Source organism: Muscardinus avellanarius (genome assembly GCF_963383645.1).
Source record: "Muscardinus avellanarius genome assembly, chromosome: 11".
Taxonomy (NCBI): Eukaryota; Metazoa; Chordata; class Mammalia; order Rodentia; family Gliridae; genus Muscardinus; species Muscardinus avellanarius.
Genome location: NC_137797.1, coordinates 71,037,767 through 71,057,688, shown reverse-complemented (window position 1 = coordinate 71,057,688; position 19,922 = coordinate 71,037,767). Strand labels below are relative to the sequence as shown.

The 19,922-nt window shown below is 40.9% G+C and overlaps 1 protein-coding gene across 1 annotated transcript in view; it reads right to left on the bottom strand.

Annotated features, from left to right (window-relative positions):
- The window catches only part of RACGAP1 (Rac GTPase activating protein 1), a gene marked incomplete at both ends in the record, with an annotated part of 29,322 nt that extends 10,735 nt beyond the window's left edge, over nt 1–18,587 (bottom strand). Inside the window, 6 exons of the mRNA XM_080706184.1 lie at nt 1,214–1,294; nt 1,950–2,003; nt 5,394–5,463; nt 6,391–6,527; nt 8,220–8,422; nt 18,503–18,587. Coding sequence (XP_080562310.1) covers nt 1,214–1,294; nt 1,950–2,003; nt 5,394–5,463; nt 6,391–6,527; nt 8,220–8,422; nt 18,503–18,587 — 630 coding nt within the window. The remainder of the gene's footprint in view (nt 1–1,213; nt 1,295–1,949; nt 2,004–5,393; nt 5,464–6,390; nt 6,528–8,219; nt 8,423–18,502) is intronic.
- Nucleotides 18,588–19,922: the final 1,335 nt, after the last annotated feature.

Sequence of the window (19,922 nt, the reverse complement as noted above, 5' to 3'; positions counted from 1 at the left end):
ACAATCCTCCTGTCTCAGCCTCCCAAGTATTGGGATTACAACCATGTGCCACCATGCCTGGCTCATAGAGTATTTTGAAGTGGGTGAAAAAAATTCCTGAGGCTTGATTAAGACTTATGGCCCAGCTGGGTGTGGTGGTACATGCTTGTAATCCCAGCATTTGGAAGACTGAGACAGGAAGATTGCAGTTCATGGACAGCCTCAGCTACATAGTGAAGCCCTTTACAACTCAGACCTTTTTTCAAAAATAAAGAATAAAAAATAAAATAAAATAGGGCTGAGGAGTGTAGCTCAGAAGTAGAATGCCCCTGGGTTCCACCCCCAGTACCAAAAATAAATAAATAAATAAATAAAAAGATTTATGGCCCAGTTCCAAACACATTTAGGTTGAAAATCTCATACCCCCAAATATAAATACAGGTCATAAGGGTATGTATATAAGCAAAAAAGAATCAAATAGCTGGTAGTTGTTTATATAATCAGAGTAATTCCTCTCATATGGGTGATAAGAATCTTATTACACAGAAAAACCCATCAAATGTCTCTCAAAATAATACTATAATATTGACTCAGATTTTTTTTTTTTAAGGTACTGGGGATTGAACCCAGGGGTATTCTACCTCCAAGCTACACCACCAGCCATTTTTTTTTCCCAGTACTGGAGATGAAACCCAGGGGCATTCCACCTGAGTTATACCCCCAGCCCTATTTCTTATTCTTTATTTTGAAACGGGGTCTCACTGAGTTGCAAAGGACCTCACTAAGTAACTGAGGCTGTCTGCAAACCGTGATCCTCTTATCTCAGTCTCCCAAATGCTGGGATTTTGTGTGTGTGTGTGTGTGTGTGTGTGTGTGTGTGTGTGTATGCGCGCGCGCACCCGTGCATGTACGTGCGTGCATGCATGTGTCTGTGATGCTGGGGATGGAACCCAGGGGCTTTCTACCTCCGGGCTACACCACCAGAACCTATTTTATATTTTATTTGGAAACAGGGTCTCACTAGGTTGCTGAGAGCCTCACTAAGTAACTGAGGCTGGCTTCGAACCTGTATGATCCTCCTGTCTCAGCCTCCCAAGTTCTGGGATTACAAGTGTATGCCATCATGCTCGGCGAATGCTGGGATTACAAGCATGCATCACCATGCCCAGTGACTCAGATGTTTTAATGTTTGGGACCACTAATCTCTGGTGTGTTTTGGCCTGACTCCTCTCACCTGGTCTACTGTGGAGCCAATGGAACGAGTTTTTTTTACAGGCCCAGGGGGTCCGTCAATGAACTGCCGGCTACTGGAGCGCTAGAGAGGGGACAAAGATCCAAAACTTTAGGGTCAAGGAGATCTGAAGCACAGACAATATAATTATTCCATCAGACAATGGATGAAGTCTTAAGAACCAGAGCTACAGTAAATAACAATACGTTTTCTCTCACTGCCCATTTCCACATGAAGAACAATTTGTACAAACACAAAAATCCCCTCAGTGCTCTAGAAAAAAGGAGCAAGCTTTGAAGAAATTTAGATGACAGCACCAGAAAAAGTAGAGCTGTAATCCTATCTAAGTACATGCAGTCTTTGGAAAGACATTAGGTACCCTAAACAAGCACATACTGATAGATCTCTATATCCCATTATACACACATTTCATCTGAAGCTTATATTAGAATACAAAAGTCCTGCATAAAAATTCATGTGACAACTCAGAATAAACTTAAGTATATCCTTTTCTACTCTATGAATTGATATAGGCCAGACCAGTGAATACAGGCCAGAATCCTGACCTGAGTCACTTCCTCAAGGAACATTACTACTACTCTTACGGCAAGAATTCCTTTGTAATATGTGTTTAACAATGACTAGAGCAATGTGCCAGAAATTCAATATCATGGCAAAATTCCCAAAGAAAATTCTTGATATTTTGTTAAAAAAAACAAGACAAAAGAAACATACATACCCTTTTTTCTCTCTTCTTCAGTTTGAAGTTCTTCACCAAAGAAGAATCCCAATCCTGTTGACAATTACATTGTATTACCTTCTCTCCCTAAACCCTGAGCAAATAAATTAATAGTGAACTTTCAAGGGTTCTGAAGTCAGAATGCCTAACATACTGAGAGAGGGGAGGGAAGCCTCCAGTGTTGTAACTACAGAGCTATATAGTAAGTTAACATGTTCTCTCTCAAAAATTGAAGCTATTATAATAGAATCAGGAATCAATACCACAGAGACAAGAAAAGGTTAAAGAATCAACTTCTGTTGTGATTATTTCCAGTGCCTGGTCCTTTATTTCTGATTATTTTTGTAATTAGTTTTAGAACTTACAGAATGTTAGGCTGATCATGTTAGATGTGATTCTTGCCCTTAAGGGACCTGCTACTATCTAATCAGATGTTCTGGTACAGTATTACCATTTAAGAAGTTTGAGTTTGGGTTTTATGTCTCCCAATGTCTCTCTTCTTTGAATCCTAAAGAAGAGTTTCACTGCTAAAAAATTTTGTTTTATTGTGGTCTAGTTTCAATATGCTTATTTTTACCACGTGCATTCTTTTTAATTATCTTCCTCTGACTTCCTTATTGTTGGTCTTGAAAATATGGTCTGTAAAAGTAATTGTGTATAGCAAACATGGCTTAGCTAAAGATTTTATTTCTTTTGGTGGTACTGGGCATTGAATCCAGCTGCATTCTTCCTCTAAGCTATACCCCCCCCCAATTTTTTTTTATTCTAAGACAAAGTCTCAGTGGGTTGCTGAGTCTTACTCTCTAGGTGTCTCACTCATTAGGTTGCTGAGATTGGCCTCAAACTTGCTATCCTCCTGTCTCAGCTTCCCAACTACTGGGATTACAGTGTGTGCTACCAAGCCCAGCTCAGCTAAATAAATTTAAGTTTCTCAATTCATGGTCAAGTAATTTAATTTCTGGTTCCTTGATTCAGCTTCAGTTACAACAGAGACCATTAACCTAAGTCTAACTCAAAATCCAACTGATAATGCTTATTATATATTACAAACCTACTCTATACCAGTCCTTACTTCAAAAAGGGTTGTCTAATATCTATATCCATAAAATGGCTATCTCCCCCTCTGGTCAAATTTGGACAGAAAACAGCTGGCCATATAATACATAGTTGTCACTTGTTTTGTTATGGCAGAAAACCAACCACCAATAACTTCCTCTGATTATTTTGTTTGCTTGCTGGGCTTCAGCTAGCAACAGGAAAGATATACCAGTCAGAATGAAATACCAATCTCCTAAATATTAAACTAACAGATCTAGAGACCTTTTTTTGTTTTATTTTGTGATACTGAGGATTGAGCCAAGGAGTGTTCTACCTCCAACCTAAATCCTCACTCCCATTTTTTATTTTTATTTTGAAACAGGGTTTCATTAGGTTGATGAGAGTCTCACCACTTGCTGAAGCTGGCCTTGAACCCATAATCCTTCTGTCTCAGCCTTCCAAGTACTAGGATTATAGGTATGCGCTACTATGCCTACTTCTGGAGAAGACATTCTATACAGAGACACCAACATAATGTAATAAGAGGACGCTGCCCCAGAAAAACAGGACTAACAGAGAGGTGTGGTGGCCTACACCTGTAATTGTATTTGGGAGGCACTGAGACAAAAGGATCACAGGCTCAAGGTTAGCCTCAGCAACTACTTAGTGAGACCCTGCTTCAAAATAAAAAGGGGTAGGGTATAACTCAAAGGTAGAATACCTCTGTGTTCAATCCCCAGTACCAATACAAAACAAAAAGGGTATAACAGAATTTAAATATGTTAATCATCGCTGATTAAAACATTATATACTGCCTAGAAATTCTCATCACAGCCAGGCATAGTAGTGCACATCTGTAATCCCAGTACTTGGGAGATTGAGATAGGAGGATCACAGGATTGAGGATAGCCTCAGCAAGTAATGAGATTCTCATCAACCTAGTGAGATCCTGTCAAAATAAAAATTTAAAAATTGGGCTGGGGTGCTGGGTAAGGTGGCACATGCCTATAATCCCAGCATCTGGGAGGCTTAGACAAAAGGATTGCTGTTTGAGGACAGCCTCAGCTACTTAGTGAGGCCCTTTATAACTCAGTGAGATACTGTTTCAAAAATAAAGAATAAAAAATAGGGCTGGGGGTGTAGCTCAGAGGTAGAATGCTCCTGGATTCTATCCCCAAAAAACAACAACAACAACAACAGGCTGGGGGTATAGCTTGGAGGTAAAATGCCTCTCACTTTCTATTCCCATTAACCTCCCCCCAAAAAACGACATTCTCATCACATTCTTTGAAGTCCCAGCATCTTGGTTTGCTTCTATTTGTGAGGTGTGGCTAAACTGTCCTCTAAAATTAAACTAATTCAGAAATAAGGCACAAGTCAGCCAGGCATGGTGGTACAGGCTTGTAATCCCAATACTTAGGAGGCTGAGATAGAGTTGCAGGTTTGAGGACAGCCTCAGCAAGTAGTAGCCTCATCAACCTAGCAAGACCCTGTTTTAAAATAGCTTGGAGGCAGAATGCCCAAGTTCAATCCTCAGCACCAAAAAAAAGCAAACAAGCAAGCAAGCAGGCACAAATCATTCACTCCATGAGCAGTAAATAAATCCTACCTGGATACAGTTGCTAATTTTTTATTATTAGCTGAGGTTTTAATAAGTCAACATAACAATTAGTACATGCAGCTCACAAAAATCCTTTAAATATAAACCCAAATTCTTGTCAAATACTGAATTCTACATTTTTTTTTTTTTTTTGGTGGTATTGGGGTTCCTGGAAACCCTCTGGGCTACACTCCCAGAACTATTTTTTATACTTTTTATTTGGAAACAGGGTCTCTTAAGCCAGCAGAGCTGGCTTCAAACCTGCACAATCCTCCTGTCTCCACCTCCCAAACACAGGGATTACAAGAGTGCGCCACCACGCCCTACTGCATTCTACATTTTTACCTCCAGAAATTAAATTATATAAACCATAAATCAGTTCTATGGATTTATTTACTTATTTGTTCATTTGTTTATTATATGGTACGGGGGATGGGACCCAGGGGCCTTCTACCTCCGAGCTGCACCCTCAGCCTTACTTTACTTACTTCTTATTTGAAAACAGGGTCTCGATAAGTAGCTGACAGCCTCACTAAGAAGCTGAGCCTGGCCACAAACCTGTGGCCCTCCTGTCTTAGCCTCTTAAATACTGGAATTAAAGGCATTTACCACCACACCCAGTTGCTTCTATGGATTTATATTTTAAATTGCTAGCTCAGAATACACACACACACACACACACACACACACACACACACACACACACATAAAGCAGTAATAAAGGATATTGAGAGAGCAGGAAAGATGATCCTGAGGAAGCAGAGTTAAGAGAAGTAGGTAACTCTCTGATATTGAATGTTTATTACCAATGATTCATCAGTCTTGTCAAAGCTGATATCTGATAAAATGGAACCAGATTCATCAATGGTTGACAGTCTAAATGAAAGAAACAATACAGTGTTAGACACAAAAGACTATGGAATATAAAATCCACAAGTCCCACTGGTTAGGTAACATGAGCAAATTCATTAACAATATCTTCTCTATACAGACAACTGCAAGCTCAAATCAGAGCACTGTGGGCTGCTTTTTATGGATTTTGTGGAGAATGTGCATACAAATATAGGTGCAGTACAGCTGATTTTTCAGCAAAGAACTTACAACAGTAGGTGAAAGTTACCGCCAGGGATTTGGGTGTATTCTCTGCTGAGTCTGTGCTATAGGCTACTAATCACAAAGTAGAAGGGTAAAGTTTTGTTTGATCCCATTTGTGGCTGCTTTCTACAAGAGAGTACTACCAAGCATTGGCTTTTTAAGAAATTAAGCCTGTATATCTTCTTAGTTATAAAGATTCCCCATAAAACAACCAGGCAACAAAACAAATAGCTCTAAGAGTGCTGACCTTTCCCTCCTTATTGTATTGAGTGTGTTAAATTCAAAGCCTGGCTGAGACTATTTTAAATAGTGATACCATGAAACCAAAATTACTGTCTGGCCTTGGCTCACAGCAGCCTTTCTAAACCAGAAAAGCTACAAGAGCTCTCTAGAGAGTAAACACTGAAAGTATTGCTGAACTAACACTTTCACCTTAGGTTTCTTAGTAATGTGCAGAATTAGTTATTGGTGTGCAATTTAGCACCAACATCAAAATTTTATCCATGGTAAAACAACATCCTAAGGAAACAAAAAATAAGAGAAAATAAATAGGGAGGTCTCTTTATTTCCCACTACCCTTCCCCCAATGTCTCTTTCTGCTTTCTTCAGCACACATCCCAGAAGCAGTATATTTAAGAGTTCAGATAACAGGAACTTCTGACAGCTGTGTTGCCTGTGATCAGATAACAACAGATGCAGTTCCCTCACCTTTTGTTCCCAGCATTGCCACTGGATGGCTGGCCTCTGTTGAGAAAAGCCAGAGCCGATTTTTGCTCCTCGCTTAGTTGAATGCTACCAGATGTGTCACACATGAGCATCTCTCGAATCAGCTGAATCTGTCGTTCCTACACACCAAAACAGGGTAAAACATCGTAACTAGCCAGGGGAGAAAGTGTCACCTCAAATTTATAGGACAGGCAGACCACAAGACATCAAAATACAGCATTATGCAAATGGGCCTTCAGGAAGGTGGCTACACCAATAGCATGTTGATAATTCACATCAGGCCCAGACTGTGACCCTCATTTCTTACTGGTAAAATGAATCTATCCGTAAGTTGGGTTTCTGCTACAAGAGTTTGGGATCAAACTGGTAATCCAAGAGGAAACTAATGTGAAATGAAGAGTCCCAAAATAGATTTCATATAGCAAAAACACGTTAGTGTCATTTTATCAGGACAATTATTGGCTTCTTCTATGGATCAAAGCAGTTACCCACCTTTCTAAATGGTGGAACAAAATGCATTTAAAATGATACAAAGCTATAACGCACTGGAACCAGGCAATTTGAGCTTACTGAGGCATCTAACACTGAACCAAGATGGATTAGTCCCTCTATAGAAAGGCTTTTCTTTGCACAATGACCCACCCTGGTACATCAAAATGATAATGTCCTATGTTTATCACATTGCTCAGCTGGTTGAATACATCTAACCTTTTACCCTGAATTAGAAAGCAGTGATAAAGGGAAGTCAGGGCTGCCTTGCCTGTATCAACAACAAAAGACCAGCTATATTCATATAAGAATAGATATTATAGGTAGCATTTATAGTGAACAATGTGAGATAGTCAATAACTTGTGACAGACCAAGTACACTAGAATTCTCTTGTCTTTCCTCATTGTAAATTTTTAGATTCTCATTTGAAATTTACTGAGTTTCAAATCTAAAGGATAAAAGAATTTTTTGTTTTTTTGCGGTACTGAGGATTGAACCCAGGGGTATTCTACCTCCAGGCTACACCCCCAGCCCTATTTTTTATTCTTTATTTTGAAACAGGGTCTCACTGAGTTATAAAGGGCCTCACTAAGCAGCTGAGGCTGGCCACCAACTTTCGATCCTCCTGTCTCAGCTTCCCAAGTACTGGGAATACAAGCGTGCACCACCATGCCTGGCAAAAATTTTAATTTCAAACTATAAAGAACAGGAGTACTAGGCTGCAATTTCAGCTTCAAGCATTGGCAAGATGTCAAAGACAGGTCATTTTCAGTTCTTTAAAGTGGAGGAAGAAGCCGGGCACGGTGGTACACGCTTGTAATCCCCGCGCTTGGGAGGCGGAGACAGGAGGATGCACAGGTTTGAAGCCAGCCTCTCTGGCTTAAGAGACCCTGTTTCCAAATAAAATATAAAATGGGTCTGGGAATGTAGCCCAGAGGTAGAAAGGTTCCATCCCCAGTAGCACAATAAATAAATAAATAAATAAATAAATAAATAAATAAATAAAGTGGAGTAAGAAGCCGGGCACAATGGTGCTTGTAATCCCAGTGCTTGGGAGGATGTGACAGAAGGATGGCAGGTTCAAGGACAGCCTCAGCAAGTAGTGAGACTCGCATCAATCTATCAAGACTCTGTTTTCAAATAAGAAATCAAATGGGGCTGGGGTGTAGCTCGAAGGTAGAATGCCTCTGGGTTCAATCCCCAGAACTACAAAAAATAAAAAAATAAAGTAGAGGAAGAAACTGGGCATCTCTGGCAAGTGGAAACATTCTCAAATGCTTCCTTCCCCCATCACTGTTCTGGCACAGAAAACAATACACACCAGTTTTTCACAGTCAGCCTCAGCTCGCTGTCTCCGTTTGATCTCCACATCCACTTGATTACGTGCGTGTTTCAGCTTAACATCCAGAGCGCTACGCTCGGTCTCCGCTTTCATCAGAAGATCCTTATATTTCCCCAGCTCATGGTCTGTTCTCTGCCACTTCTTCCGGAAATCTTCAAAGTCCTTTGCCAACTGGATGAATTCTGAGGAAAGGTGAAAACTTCAAAAATTCAAGTAGCAAACAAAGTATAACTGCTTAAATAAATGGGTCCTATGCTTAGCTTTACTACAAATACATAATTAAGGAACCAGCTGAACTATAGGAAAATCCAACTGAAGACAACCAAGAGCAGATCCTGGATATGTTTGTCAGTGTAGACAAAAACTTCCTGAGGGTGATTCCTGATTCGATAAGCTTCTTACTTTTGGCTTAGCCACTAGCATCTGCTATGAAATATGTGACTCATCAGTCACCTAGCTCCAGCTGCAACACCAACACTGAAAGATCCTGAACAGAAGGTAATCAAAGGGGTATACCTTTGGGGCAGTTGTCACATTCCAGGACAATTATAGCTATAGAACAAAAACAGCCTCCTTTACAGTCATGCATTGCTGCACAGAGACGTTAAAACAGTAAATTCAAATGTAACTGCTGTAATATGCTCGAGTAGATGTAGATTAATATTTTAGATGTCAAAGTCTGCAATTCCGTTCAGCTATATAATTATACAAATATTGATTTGAAAGTAAAGGGCCAATTGCTTTTGCTGTTTAACACTACCTGAAGGCAATGTAAACACTCCATTTGGAAAAACAAGAAAGAAGATCTAAAAGTTCTTGGAAAGTCAATGATAGAAGAATGTGGACTCTCTTCATGTCTGCAAAGACAGTATCACTTCCAATATAGCACCACAAAGTAATATAACCCTGGTGTCATTCACTCTTACTATCTGCTATTGGCCAAGACTGTTCTTCAACAATGCATTTGCTGAAGTACCTGTTAATGTTCCAGTTCAACTCAATCTATCTTTAAGCATCACTCTCCACTAACTTTGGGCAGAAAGGTTCCAAGTTGGGTATCTGCTCTGGTCAAACTAACCTAGATTATTGCAGAAAAAAGGCTACAATCACACAAAGTTAGCAGATACTTGGTCAGTGAAGGCACTTTTCCTATTTAAATTTAACCTAAGAAACTGGGTGTGGTAGGTATACATTTGTAATCCCAGCACTTTGGGAGGATGAGACAGGAGGATCACAGGTTCGAGGACAGCCTCATTAAGTACTGAGACACTCAGCAACCTAGTGAGACCCTGTTTCAAAATAAAAATAAAATAGGGCTAGGGGTGTAGCTCGGAGGTAAAATGCCCCTGAGCTTTTTTAACCAATTTCAATAACTTTACTAAATTTCAAATCTTTATATATGAGGGCATCAATTCATCCTAAGGAAACCATGTTATAAGGAAACCTTAGTTTTTAGCAGTCAACAAATTTTGCAAAATAGGATTTTATGACCTACTTATCTTAAGACAATACAAATATTGAGGCCAAAAAAAATTAGCTCAGTATGGTGGTGCATGTTTATACCTGGGAAGCTGAGACAGGAAGATCACAGGTTTCCAGCCAGCCCCCAGTAACCTAAGTGAGACCCTGACTCAAAATAAAAAAGAGCCAAGTAGCCGGGTGTGGTAGTACACACTTGTAATCCCAGTGCTTGGGAGGCTTAGACAGGAAGATTGCACAGGTTTGAAGCCAGCCTCACCTACTTAGTGAGGCTCTCAGCAACTTAGTGGGACCCTGTTTCCAAATAAAGTATGAAATAGGTCTGGGACTATAGCCCAGAGGTAGAAAAGCCCCTGGGGTTCCACCCCCAGTCATTCACTCACACACACACACACACACACACACACACACACACACACACACACAGAGCCAAGTATGGTGGCACACCTGTAATCCTAGTACTTGGGAAGCTGAGACAGGAGGATCACAGGTTAGCTAAAGACAAGATAGTCTTGTTCAGGGGTAGAATGCCTCTGGGTTCAATTCCCCAGTACCACACACATACACAAAAGAAAAAATAGAAAATAAAATGTATATAAAAATAAGTAAAGAAATTTTTTCTCGTGAGTATATAATGTTCAAGTAGTTAAATTTGCAATAAGATATATTGGTCTTTTTCTTGAAATTAGAACAAAGAGTAGTATGTTCTAGACTGTTAACTAGTATATTGTTTAAAATAATTTGCATAGTAAGCCGGGCATAGTGGTGCATGCTTATCATCCCAGTACTTGGGAGCCTGAGACAGGAGGATCACAGGTTTGCGGCCACCGTCAGCTACTGAGTGAGGCCCTCTGCAACCTAGTAAGACCCTATTTCCAAATAAAGGGCTGGGGATATAGCTTGGAGGTAGAATGCTTGGGTTCCATCCCCAGTACTCCCCCCCCCCACAAATGATTTACATAGTAGTATTTTATTTACTTTTTTTTTTTTTGGTAGAGTGATTGAACCCAGGGGTATTCTACCTCTGAACTATACCGCTAGCCCTATGTAATTTTGATTTATTTATTTTTGAGGTTTGGGGATTGAGCCCAGTGGCATTCTACCTCTGAGCTACACATCTAGCCCTCTATTTACTTTTTATTTTGAAACTGGGTCTCACTTGGTTGGTGAGAGTCTATTTGGTAAGGCTATCCTCAAACCTGCAATCCTTCTGTGTCATGTTCCCAAATACTGGGATTACAAGAATATACCACCACAACAAGCTAGAAAAAAAATTTTAACTAGAGCTTCCTGTTTGGTCTTGTTTACTCTGACAACTCATTAAGCAACGTGCTTATGATTTGTGCATGTTTGTGAACAAACATAGACTTTTCAAGCCAGGCATGGTGGTACACATTTCTAAGCCCAGTACTCGGGAGGCTGAGACAGGAGCAACACAGGTTTCCAGCCAGCCTCAGCAATTTAGTGAGACCCTTGACAACTTAGTGAGACTGTTTCAAAATAAAAAATAAAATAGGGATGAGGTGTAGCTGGGAGGTAAATGCCCCTAGTTCAACCCCCAGTACCATAAAAAATATATACTTTTCAGTTAAACAGCCTATAAATTTTCTAGCTCCACATTGTGGTAAGTTACATGATATTTCTACATGTGGTGTTATATACACACTGGAATACTAACTGAATTAAAAACCAATTTGATCAAGGAATGCTGGCTCATACTTGTAATTCTAGTACTTGGGAAGCTGAGACAGGAGGATCCCAGGTTTCAGGCCAGCCTCAGCAACTTAGCAAGGCCCTAAGCAACTTAGTGAGACCCTGTTTCAAAATAAAAATTAAGCCAGGCATGGTGGCACAAACTTGTAATCCCAGTACTTTGTGAGGCTGAGACAAGAGGAATGCAGGTTCATAGCCAGCCCCAGCTATTTAGTGAGGCCCTCCGAAACACAGTGAGACCCCGTTTCAAAATAAAGAATAAAAGGCTGGGGTATACCTCAGAGGTAGAAGCTCCTGGGTTTAATCCCCAGTACTGAAAAAAAATAAAATAGAAGCATGCCTTATAATCCCAGTATTTGGGAAGACGAAACAGAAGGACCACAGGTTTAAGGCCAGACTCAGTAATTTATAGAGACTTGTAGTAACCTACCAAAACCCTGTTTCAAAACAAAAAATAAAAAGAAAGGCTAGGGGTGTAGCTGGGAGGTAGAAAGCTCCTGGGTTCAATCTCTAGTACCACAAAATAAAAATAAAATAAAATAGGGCTGGGGGTGTAGCAGAGATAGAAAGCCCCTGGGTTCAATCCCTAGCACAAAAGAAAAGAAAAGAAAAGAAAAGAAAAGAAAAGAAAAGAAAAGAAAAGAAAAGACAAGACAAGACAAGACAAGACAGAAAAGAAAAGGAAAGAAAAGAAAAGAAAAGAAAAGAAAAGGAAAGGAAAAAGAGAGACAGACAGGCTAATGCTGTGCTTGGACCTGTGATCCTCTAAGCTGCTGCTGGGTGCGTGCGTGCGTGTGTGTGTGTATGTGTGTGACTGAACCCAGGAGCATTTTACCTCTGTGTGTGTGTGTGTGTGTGTGTGTGTGTGTGTGTGTGTGTGTGTGTGTGTTGGGGATTGAACCCAGGAGCATTTTACCTCTGAGTTATACCCTAGCCCAATTTTTTATTCTTTATTTTGAAACTGAGTCTCACTAAGTTGTAGAGGGCCTCACTAAGTAGCTGAGGCTAGCCGCAAACCGGATCCTCCTGTCTCAGCCTCCCAAATATACTGGGGCCGGACGTGGTGGCGCACACTTGTAATCCCAGCATTCGGGAAGCTGAGACCTGGAGGATCGCGGTTCACTGACAGCCTCAGCTACTTAGTGAGGCCCTCTGCAACTCAGTGAGACCCGGTTTCAAAATAAAGAATAAAAAATAGGGCAGGGGGGTGTAGCTCGGAGGTCGAATGCCCCTGGGTTCCATCCCCAGACCCCCCCAAAAAAAAAAAATTATATATATATATACTGGGATTACAAGTGTGCACCAATAACATGCCCGGCTACTTCTAAGCTTCTTCTTCTTCTTCTTTTTTTTTTTTTTTTGGTGGTACTGGGGTTCCTGGAAGCCCTTCTACCCCCGGGCTACACTCCCAGACCTATTTTTATTTGGAAACAGGGTCTCCTAAGCCAGCGTGTGCAGCTGGCTTCGAACCTGTGCGCTCCTCCTGTCTCTGCCTCCCAAGCGCGGGGATTACAAGTGTGCGCCACCACGCCCGGCTCCTTCTAAGCTTCTTAAAGACAAAAACCCTATAATCCCAGTACTTGGGAGATTGAGACAGGAGGATCCCAGGTTCCAGACCAGGCTCAGGAAGTAGTGAGACTCTGGACAACCTAGTAAGACCATTTCAAAATAAAAATAAAATAAGGCTGGAGGTATAGCTTGGAGATAGACCGCCACTGGATTCAATCCCCAGTAAGAAAGAAAAGAAAAGAGCCGGGCGTGGTGGCGCACACTTGTAATCCCCGCGCTTGGGAGGCAGAAACAGGAGGATCGCGCAGGTTCGAAGCTAGCCCCGCGCGCTGGCTTAGGAGACCCTGTTTCCAAATAAAAATGCAAAAATAGGTCTGGGAGTGTAGCCCGGAGGTAGAAGGGCTTCCAGGAACCCCAGTACCACCAAAAAAAAAAAAAAAAAGAAAAGCAAAGAAAAAGAAAAAGAAAAGAACCTGTGTCTCCTTTGCTCTTTTATGTCCAGTGCCCTGCACCTTGCTTAGTACATAATAGGCACTTTAATATTTGTTGAATGAATCAAAAATTGCTGTTCAGATCAAATTTAAACATCCAAACCCACCGCAGAGGTCTATCAAACTTATCTCCTAACACTATACAATAAATACCTTCTCTAGCTAAACCAATCTGTCCCTGTCCCCAGAACAGGGCTATATTTATTTCTATCTCCTCACTTGTGACCAAGCTATGCACTCTTCTTTACATACCCAATTTTTAAGTACCATCTGCTCTTTGAATCCTTTCCTAGTTTGCTTCATATTACATCTTTCTAGACTTCACAACACAAAAGAATGTTTTGATACTTGTATTATCTTCTGTTTCATGAGGAAAAATTCCTAACTATGAAACTAAAATACCAAATCTTGATGACAGGCACCACATCACTTTTTTGTGTGTGGTACAGGGGATTGAATCCAGGGGTATGCTACCTCCAAGCTATACCTTCAGAAAAATTTTTTTTTTCTTGGTGGTACTGGGGTTCCTGGAAACCCTTCTACCTCCGGGGTACACTCCCAGACCTTTTTTTTTTTTTTTTTTTTAATTTGGAAACAGGGTCTCTTAAGCCATCGAGGCTGGCTATGAACCTGCCCAATCCTCCTGTCTCCGCCTCCCAAGCGTGGGGATTACAAGCGTGCGCCACCACGCCCGGCCACAGATCTATTTATTAATTTTTATATTGAAACAGGGTCTTGCTAGGTTGTTGATAGTCTCACTACTTGCTGAGGCTGTCCTCAAATCTGCAATCACCCTGTGTCAGCCTCCAAAGTACTGGGATTACAGACATGCACCACCATGGCCAGCTGTCACATATGTCTTATAATGCATCTATTATGCATAGGTAGCACAAACCTAGTATTCGCTGGCATAAAAGAGGCATACATTAATATTTAAGTTATACACCAATGATAACAAAAAAGTTTAGGCAGCTTTTAACAAAATAAAATATAGAAGATAAAAGTCATGTAAACTGGGAGATACAAAGACAGCAAAATATGTAGGCTCTTAAAGTCATTTTATTTGAATATTAACTTTCATTCTGAACTTTCAGTAACCTAGGACTTAGCTTAGACAAACTAAAAAGCAAGATGAATGTTGTCAAAAAAGGCAAGAATAGCCGGGCATGCTGGCGCACACTTGTAATCCCAACATTCAGGAGGCTGAGACCAGAGGATCTCAGTTCAGGGACAGCCTCAGCTGCTTAGTGAGCCCCTCTGCAACTCAGTGAGATCCTGTTTCAAAATAAAGAATAAAAAATAGGGCAGGGGATATAGCTCGGAGGTCGAATGCCCCTTTGTTCCATCCCTAGACCCGCTTAAAAAAAAAAAGGCAAGAGTAAAGGAGTCAGAGAATACATGGGGGGATTCCTAGGACTTGAGAAGAAGAAGAGAGATACCAGGTAGTTAGTTGTACAAAGGAGATTCTGGAGTCTAGAAAACACTGCATCACTTCAGTTTCTCAAAAGCTAGCATTCCAAATTAGAAATCTGGAGTGGAGAACAAAATGTAGCTTTTTTATAAAATAAAAATCAATGAAAAACTAGAAATTTGCTTGTAAAATAAAGATACTTATAAAAATATCTTTTTTTGCATGATCACTTCCATTAGTATTTCCAATAACTAGTGTCTCAAAAGTATTCCTAAATCCTCCCAGTACTCGCAACAAAGGCAAAACCATTTGAATTCCCATTTTTAAAGATGAAGACACAAAGAGAAATAACAGTTAAAAGCCAGCACTAGCTACTCAGACTATCTCAGATTCTTCCCTCTGCCCCCACACTGTGTGTGCGTGTGTGTGTGTGTGCGTGTGTGTGTGTGTGTGTGTGTGTGTGTGTGAGAGAGAGAGAGAGACAGACAGACAGACAGACAGACAGACAGACTGCGGATTAAAGACAGAGGCATTCTACCTCTGAGCTATACACCCCCCTCATCCAGTTGTATTTCTAATTTGGAAACAGTCTATGCAGCTGAGGCTGTCCTAGAACCTGCGATCCTCCTGTCTCAGCCTCCCAAGTACTAGGATTACAAGTGTGTGCCACCACACCCAGCTTCTGCCCCCCACACTCTATCAGTAGTCTCCTCCTAGAGACCTTATCCAGGCAATCTCTTCTACCCATTTCCTCTTGTTTCCATCTTCACAAGCAGCATTCCAGTAGGAATGGAATTCCTCTAGTCTTTCCTGAGCTATGGTAATCATCTCCTTTTTACTCAGTCTCCCAGCATCCACCAGTGACAGGGTTAATCTTCCCAAATTCCAGCTCTGATTATGTACCTTGACCTTAACTAGAATTCCCCTCAAACTCTTAGCTTCTACTCAGGTTGCTGCCTGACTGAAAATTCCCTCTCATCTCTGTCTTTTGGGACCCTACCCTATATTTAAGAATCAATTCAAACCTACTTTCTTCCATGAAGCCATTTATTTGTCCCTTTCCCTCAACATGTGCTAGCTGTGATAGTCTCATGAAATATTTGCTGAATGAACCTGAGTCTTAAGATCTCTTATTCTCTATCTTCCCCACTAGACTACAAAGTAATCCATCTTCTAAGATGATGTGACCTCAAAGAGAAGCCTGATTAGTATGCCACAGTGGTTATTGAGCTGGTACCAGATGACAGGGTCATGCAGCAGCTATTAGAGAGAGAAAATAGAATATTGTTCTGAAAGGCCTATAAGTGGATAAGAGCTATTAAAAGCATCAATCAATTTAAAGAAAATACTAAATGGCAAAAGCAAGATGCCAGACTAAGTAGTATGGAGATAAAGAAAAGTTCAAGACACAGTTCTTGCATTACTTTTATACCAGTAAGGTTGACTTGAGAGCACCGCTTACTAAATTGGCTTTACTAATGATCTGAAGTAGGAGAGGATGGCAATACAAAAGAAGCTAGCACAGAATAATTCCCTTAGATCATATACATCAGTGCTATCAGCACCCCCTTTTCCATTCTTGCTAATTACTTCCTAGACTGTTCTAACAGTGCCTACTTTTTCTTCCCAGCTCTCCACCCTATCTGAATCTTTTATTGCTATACATCAAATAAATTAAGTAGGTAAAAGTAGATGCCTGGTCTCCCCTTCAAAAAATTTAATTGTAGGGCCAGGCATGGAGGTGCATGCTTGTAATTCAGGCATTTGGGAGGCAGAGACTGGAGGATTGCGGTTCGCGGACTCCCTCAGCTATTTAGCAAGCGAGGCCCTTCGCAACTCAGTGAGACCCTGTTTCAAAAAATTAAAAAGAGCTGGGCATGGTGGCTCACGCTTGTAATCCCAGCATTTGGGAGGGTAAAACCAGAGGAACGCAGTTTGCGGACAGCCTCGGCTACTTAGTGAGGACTTCCACAACTCAGTGAGACCCTGTTTCAAAAATAAAGAATAAGGCCGGGCGTGGTGGCGCACGCTTGTAATCCCCGCGCTTGGGAGGCAGAGACAGGAGGATCGCGCAGGTTCGAAGCTAGCCCCGCGCGCTGGCTTAGGAGACCCTGTTTCCAAATAAAAATGCAAAAATAGGTCTGGGAGTGTAGCCCGGAGGTAGAAGGGCTTCCAGGAACCCCAGTACCACCAAAAAAAAAAAAAAAAAAAAAAAAAGAAAGAATAAAAAATTGGGCAGGGGGTGTAGCTCAGAGGTCAAATGCCTCTGGGTTCCATCCCCAGACCCGCCCCCCAAAAAAAAATTTTAAAAATAGGACTGGGGGTGTAGCTCGAAGGTAGAATGCCCTTGGGTTCCATTCCCAGTACCTCAAAAAAAAAAAAAAAATTTATACACACACACACACAATTGTAGGGAGGCTGAGACAGGGAGATGGCAGTTCACAGTAGGCTCAGCTACTTAGTGAGGCCCTCCACAACTCAGCGAGACCTTGTTTCAAAATAAAGAATAAGGCCAGGCATGGTGGCACATACTTGTAATCTCAGCATGTGGGAGACTGAACAGGAGAATTGAAGTTCATAGACAGCCTCAGCTACTTAGTGAGGTCCTTTGCAACTCAGAAGGATCCTGTTTCAAAATAAAGAACTTAAAAAAAATTATTTCAAAAAATAAAAAGAAGCTGGGCATGGTGGCGCACACTTGTAATCCCACCATTTGGGAGGCTGAGACCTGAGGATCGTGGTTCGCAGACAGCTTCAGCTACTTAGTGAGGCCCTCCGCAACTCAGTGAGACCCTGCTTCAAAATAAAGAATAAAAAATAGGGCAGGAGGTATCGCTAGGAGGTCGAATGCCCCTGGGTTCCATCTCTCCAGACCAGCAAAACAAAATAAAAAATAAATAAAATAAAAAAACAAAAAGACTAAAAATAGGACTGGGGGTGTAGCTCAGAGGTAGAATGCCCTTGGGCTCCATCCCCAGTATTGTAAATAAATAAATAAATAAATAAATAAATAATATTAAAAAATAGGGCTGAGGGTGTAGCTCAGAGGAAGAATGTCCCTGGGTTCCATCCCCAGTACCAGAAAAAATAATAAGAAAAATTATTATTAATTAAAAATCATTATTATAAGGCCGGGCGTGGTGGCACACACTTGTAATCCCAGCATTTGGGAGACTAAGACATAAGTATGACAGTTCGCAGACAGCCTCAGCTATTTAGTGAGGCTCTTTCCAACTCAGTGAGACCCTGTTTCAAAATAAAGAATAAAAAATAGGGCTGGGGTACGTGTAGCTTTTGGAGGTAGAATGCCCCTGGATTCCATTTCCAGTACCGTAAAAATTAAGAAAAAGAGAGAGGGAGGGAGGGAAGGAGGGAGGAAACATATCAGGCCGGGAGTTGAACTCTGAGGTAAAATGCCCCTGGATTCTATTCTCGGTAACACACACACAAAAGGAACAAGTATATAAAAAGTTTTAGTGACCATTTAGAATGAGTGCCCATCAAGCTTTGACCATAGTTAAATGGCCATCACCTTCTTTTTAGATAACTAAAATGAAAAGAAACTTTAAGACTGAACAGAGTTCAACTCTGCAGAAAACAGAAAGAAAAAAAATTTTTTTTTTTTAATTTTTTGCACAGATCAGCTCAGAATGACTTACGGAGCTCATTTCCTTCACTGAGAATCTCCACCCGGCGAACAAGCTGCTCAAACAGATTCCGCAAATTCAGCATCGTAGTATCCATCTTTCTGCCAAGAAATCAAAGATACTTTAGGGGGTCCTGCCTTTTTCCCCTAACAAAAGAGTCAGCAACAATTCAGAACAGCCATCAATGACAAACATCTGGACTCCTCCATTTGTAGTTACCATTATAAGAATCTCAAGCCAACAATTTGACTTCTGTTACCCTTATTAAAAAAAAAAAAAAAAAAAGGCTGGAATGTTTAAGACTCACTTGGAAACTAAAAAACCATTTCAGACCTCTTCTGCCGCCACCCACCCCCCCACAATCACTGGTGCCGAGAGAAGGAAATTAAGAATGAGTATGTCATCTCCGTGTGGTGGCACACTTGTAATCTCAGCACTGGAGAGACTGAGACAGGTGGATCGCAGTTTGTGGACAGCCTCAGCTATTAAATGAGGCCCACTGCAACTCAGTGAGAGACCCTGTTTCAAAATAAAGAGGTAGAATGTCCCTGGGTTTCATCCCCCAGAATCTAGCAAAAAAAAAAAAAAAAAAAAAAAAAAACCCAAGTATGCCAGTTGATTACAAGATGACCAATTACAAAATGATTCTTCAAGTCAAACCTTTATAACATTCTTTCCACTTTACTTGAACTCTGAAGTCCTCCAATGTAACTTTATGAAGGCTTACTTTTATTTCATGTTTAGCTAATGCCCTGTTGCAACTGCAACTGCCTTTTAAAACCCAGAATATGGTCAGCACATTTCCTACCAATGGCACAGATGACGTCACAGAACTGATTTAAGTGGGTAAACTGCCAGCTCAGCAGCACAAGAATTATTTCTGTAATGCAGGGTTCTCTACTAGACTGCTATGTCTAATAAATTCATACTAAGTATAGGCAAAGGATTAAGTTGTAGCACATTCTGGCATCAGAGAGACAATACACCACCTTCACAGTTAGAAGGGCAAAGGAAAAATCATTTGTTACTGTGTTCTGTATAGTGAATTTCAAGCTTCTTATTTCCCCCCAAAGACCTGCTGATATTACATTAAAAACAGTCTTTACAGGCAGCTCTGTTCCAAATAGACTGAAACTGGGAACATCTTGAGGAAATAAGATCTTCATTTAGCAGTCAACAAAGAAAGACATTTACTAGATGTTATGAAAGTTATCAAGGAAATGAAATAAAAAGTCAAATTTCATTTGAAAATTGGATGTCCTTAAAAATACAGTTAGCCGGGTGTGGTGACGCACGCTTGTAATCCCCGCGCTTGGGAGGCAGAGACAGGAAGATCACGCAGGTTCGAAGCCAGCCGTGCTGGCGTAAGAGACCCTGTTTAAAAAAAAAAAAAAAAAAAAAAAGTACAAAATAGGTTTGGGAGTGTAGCCCA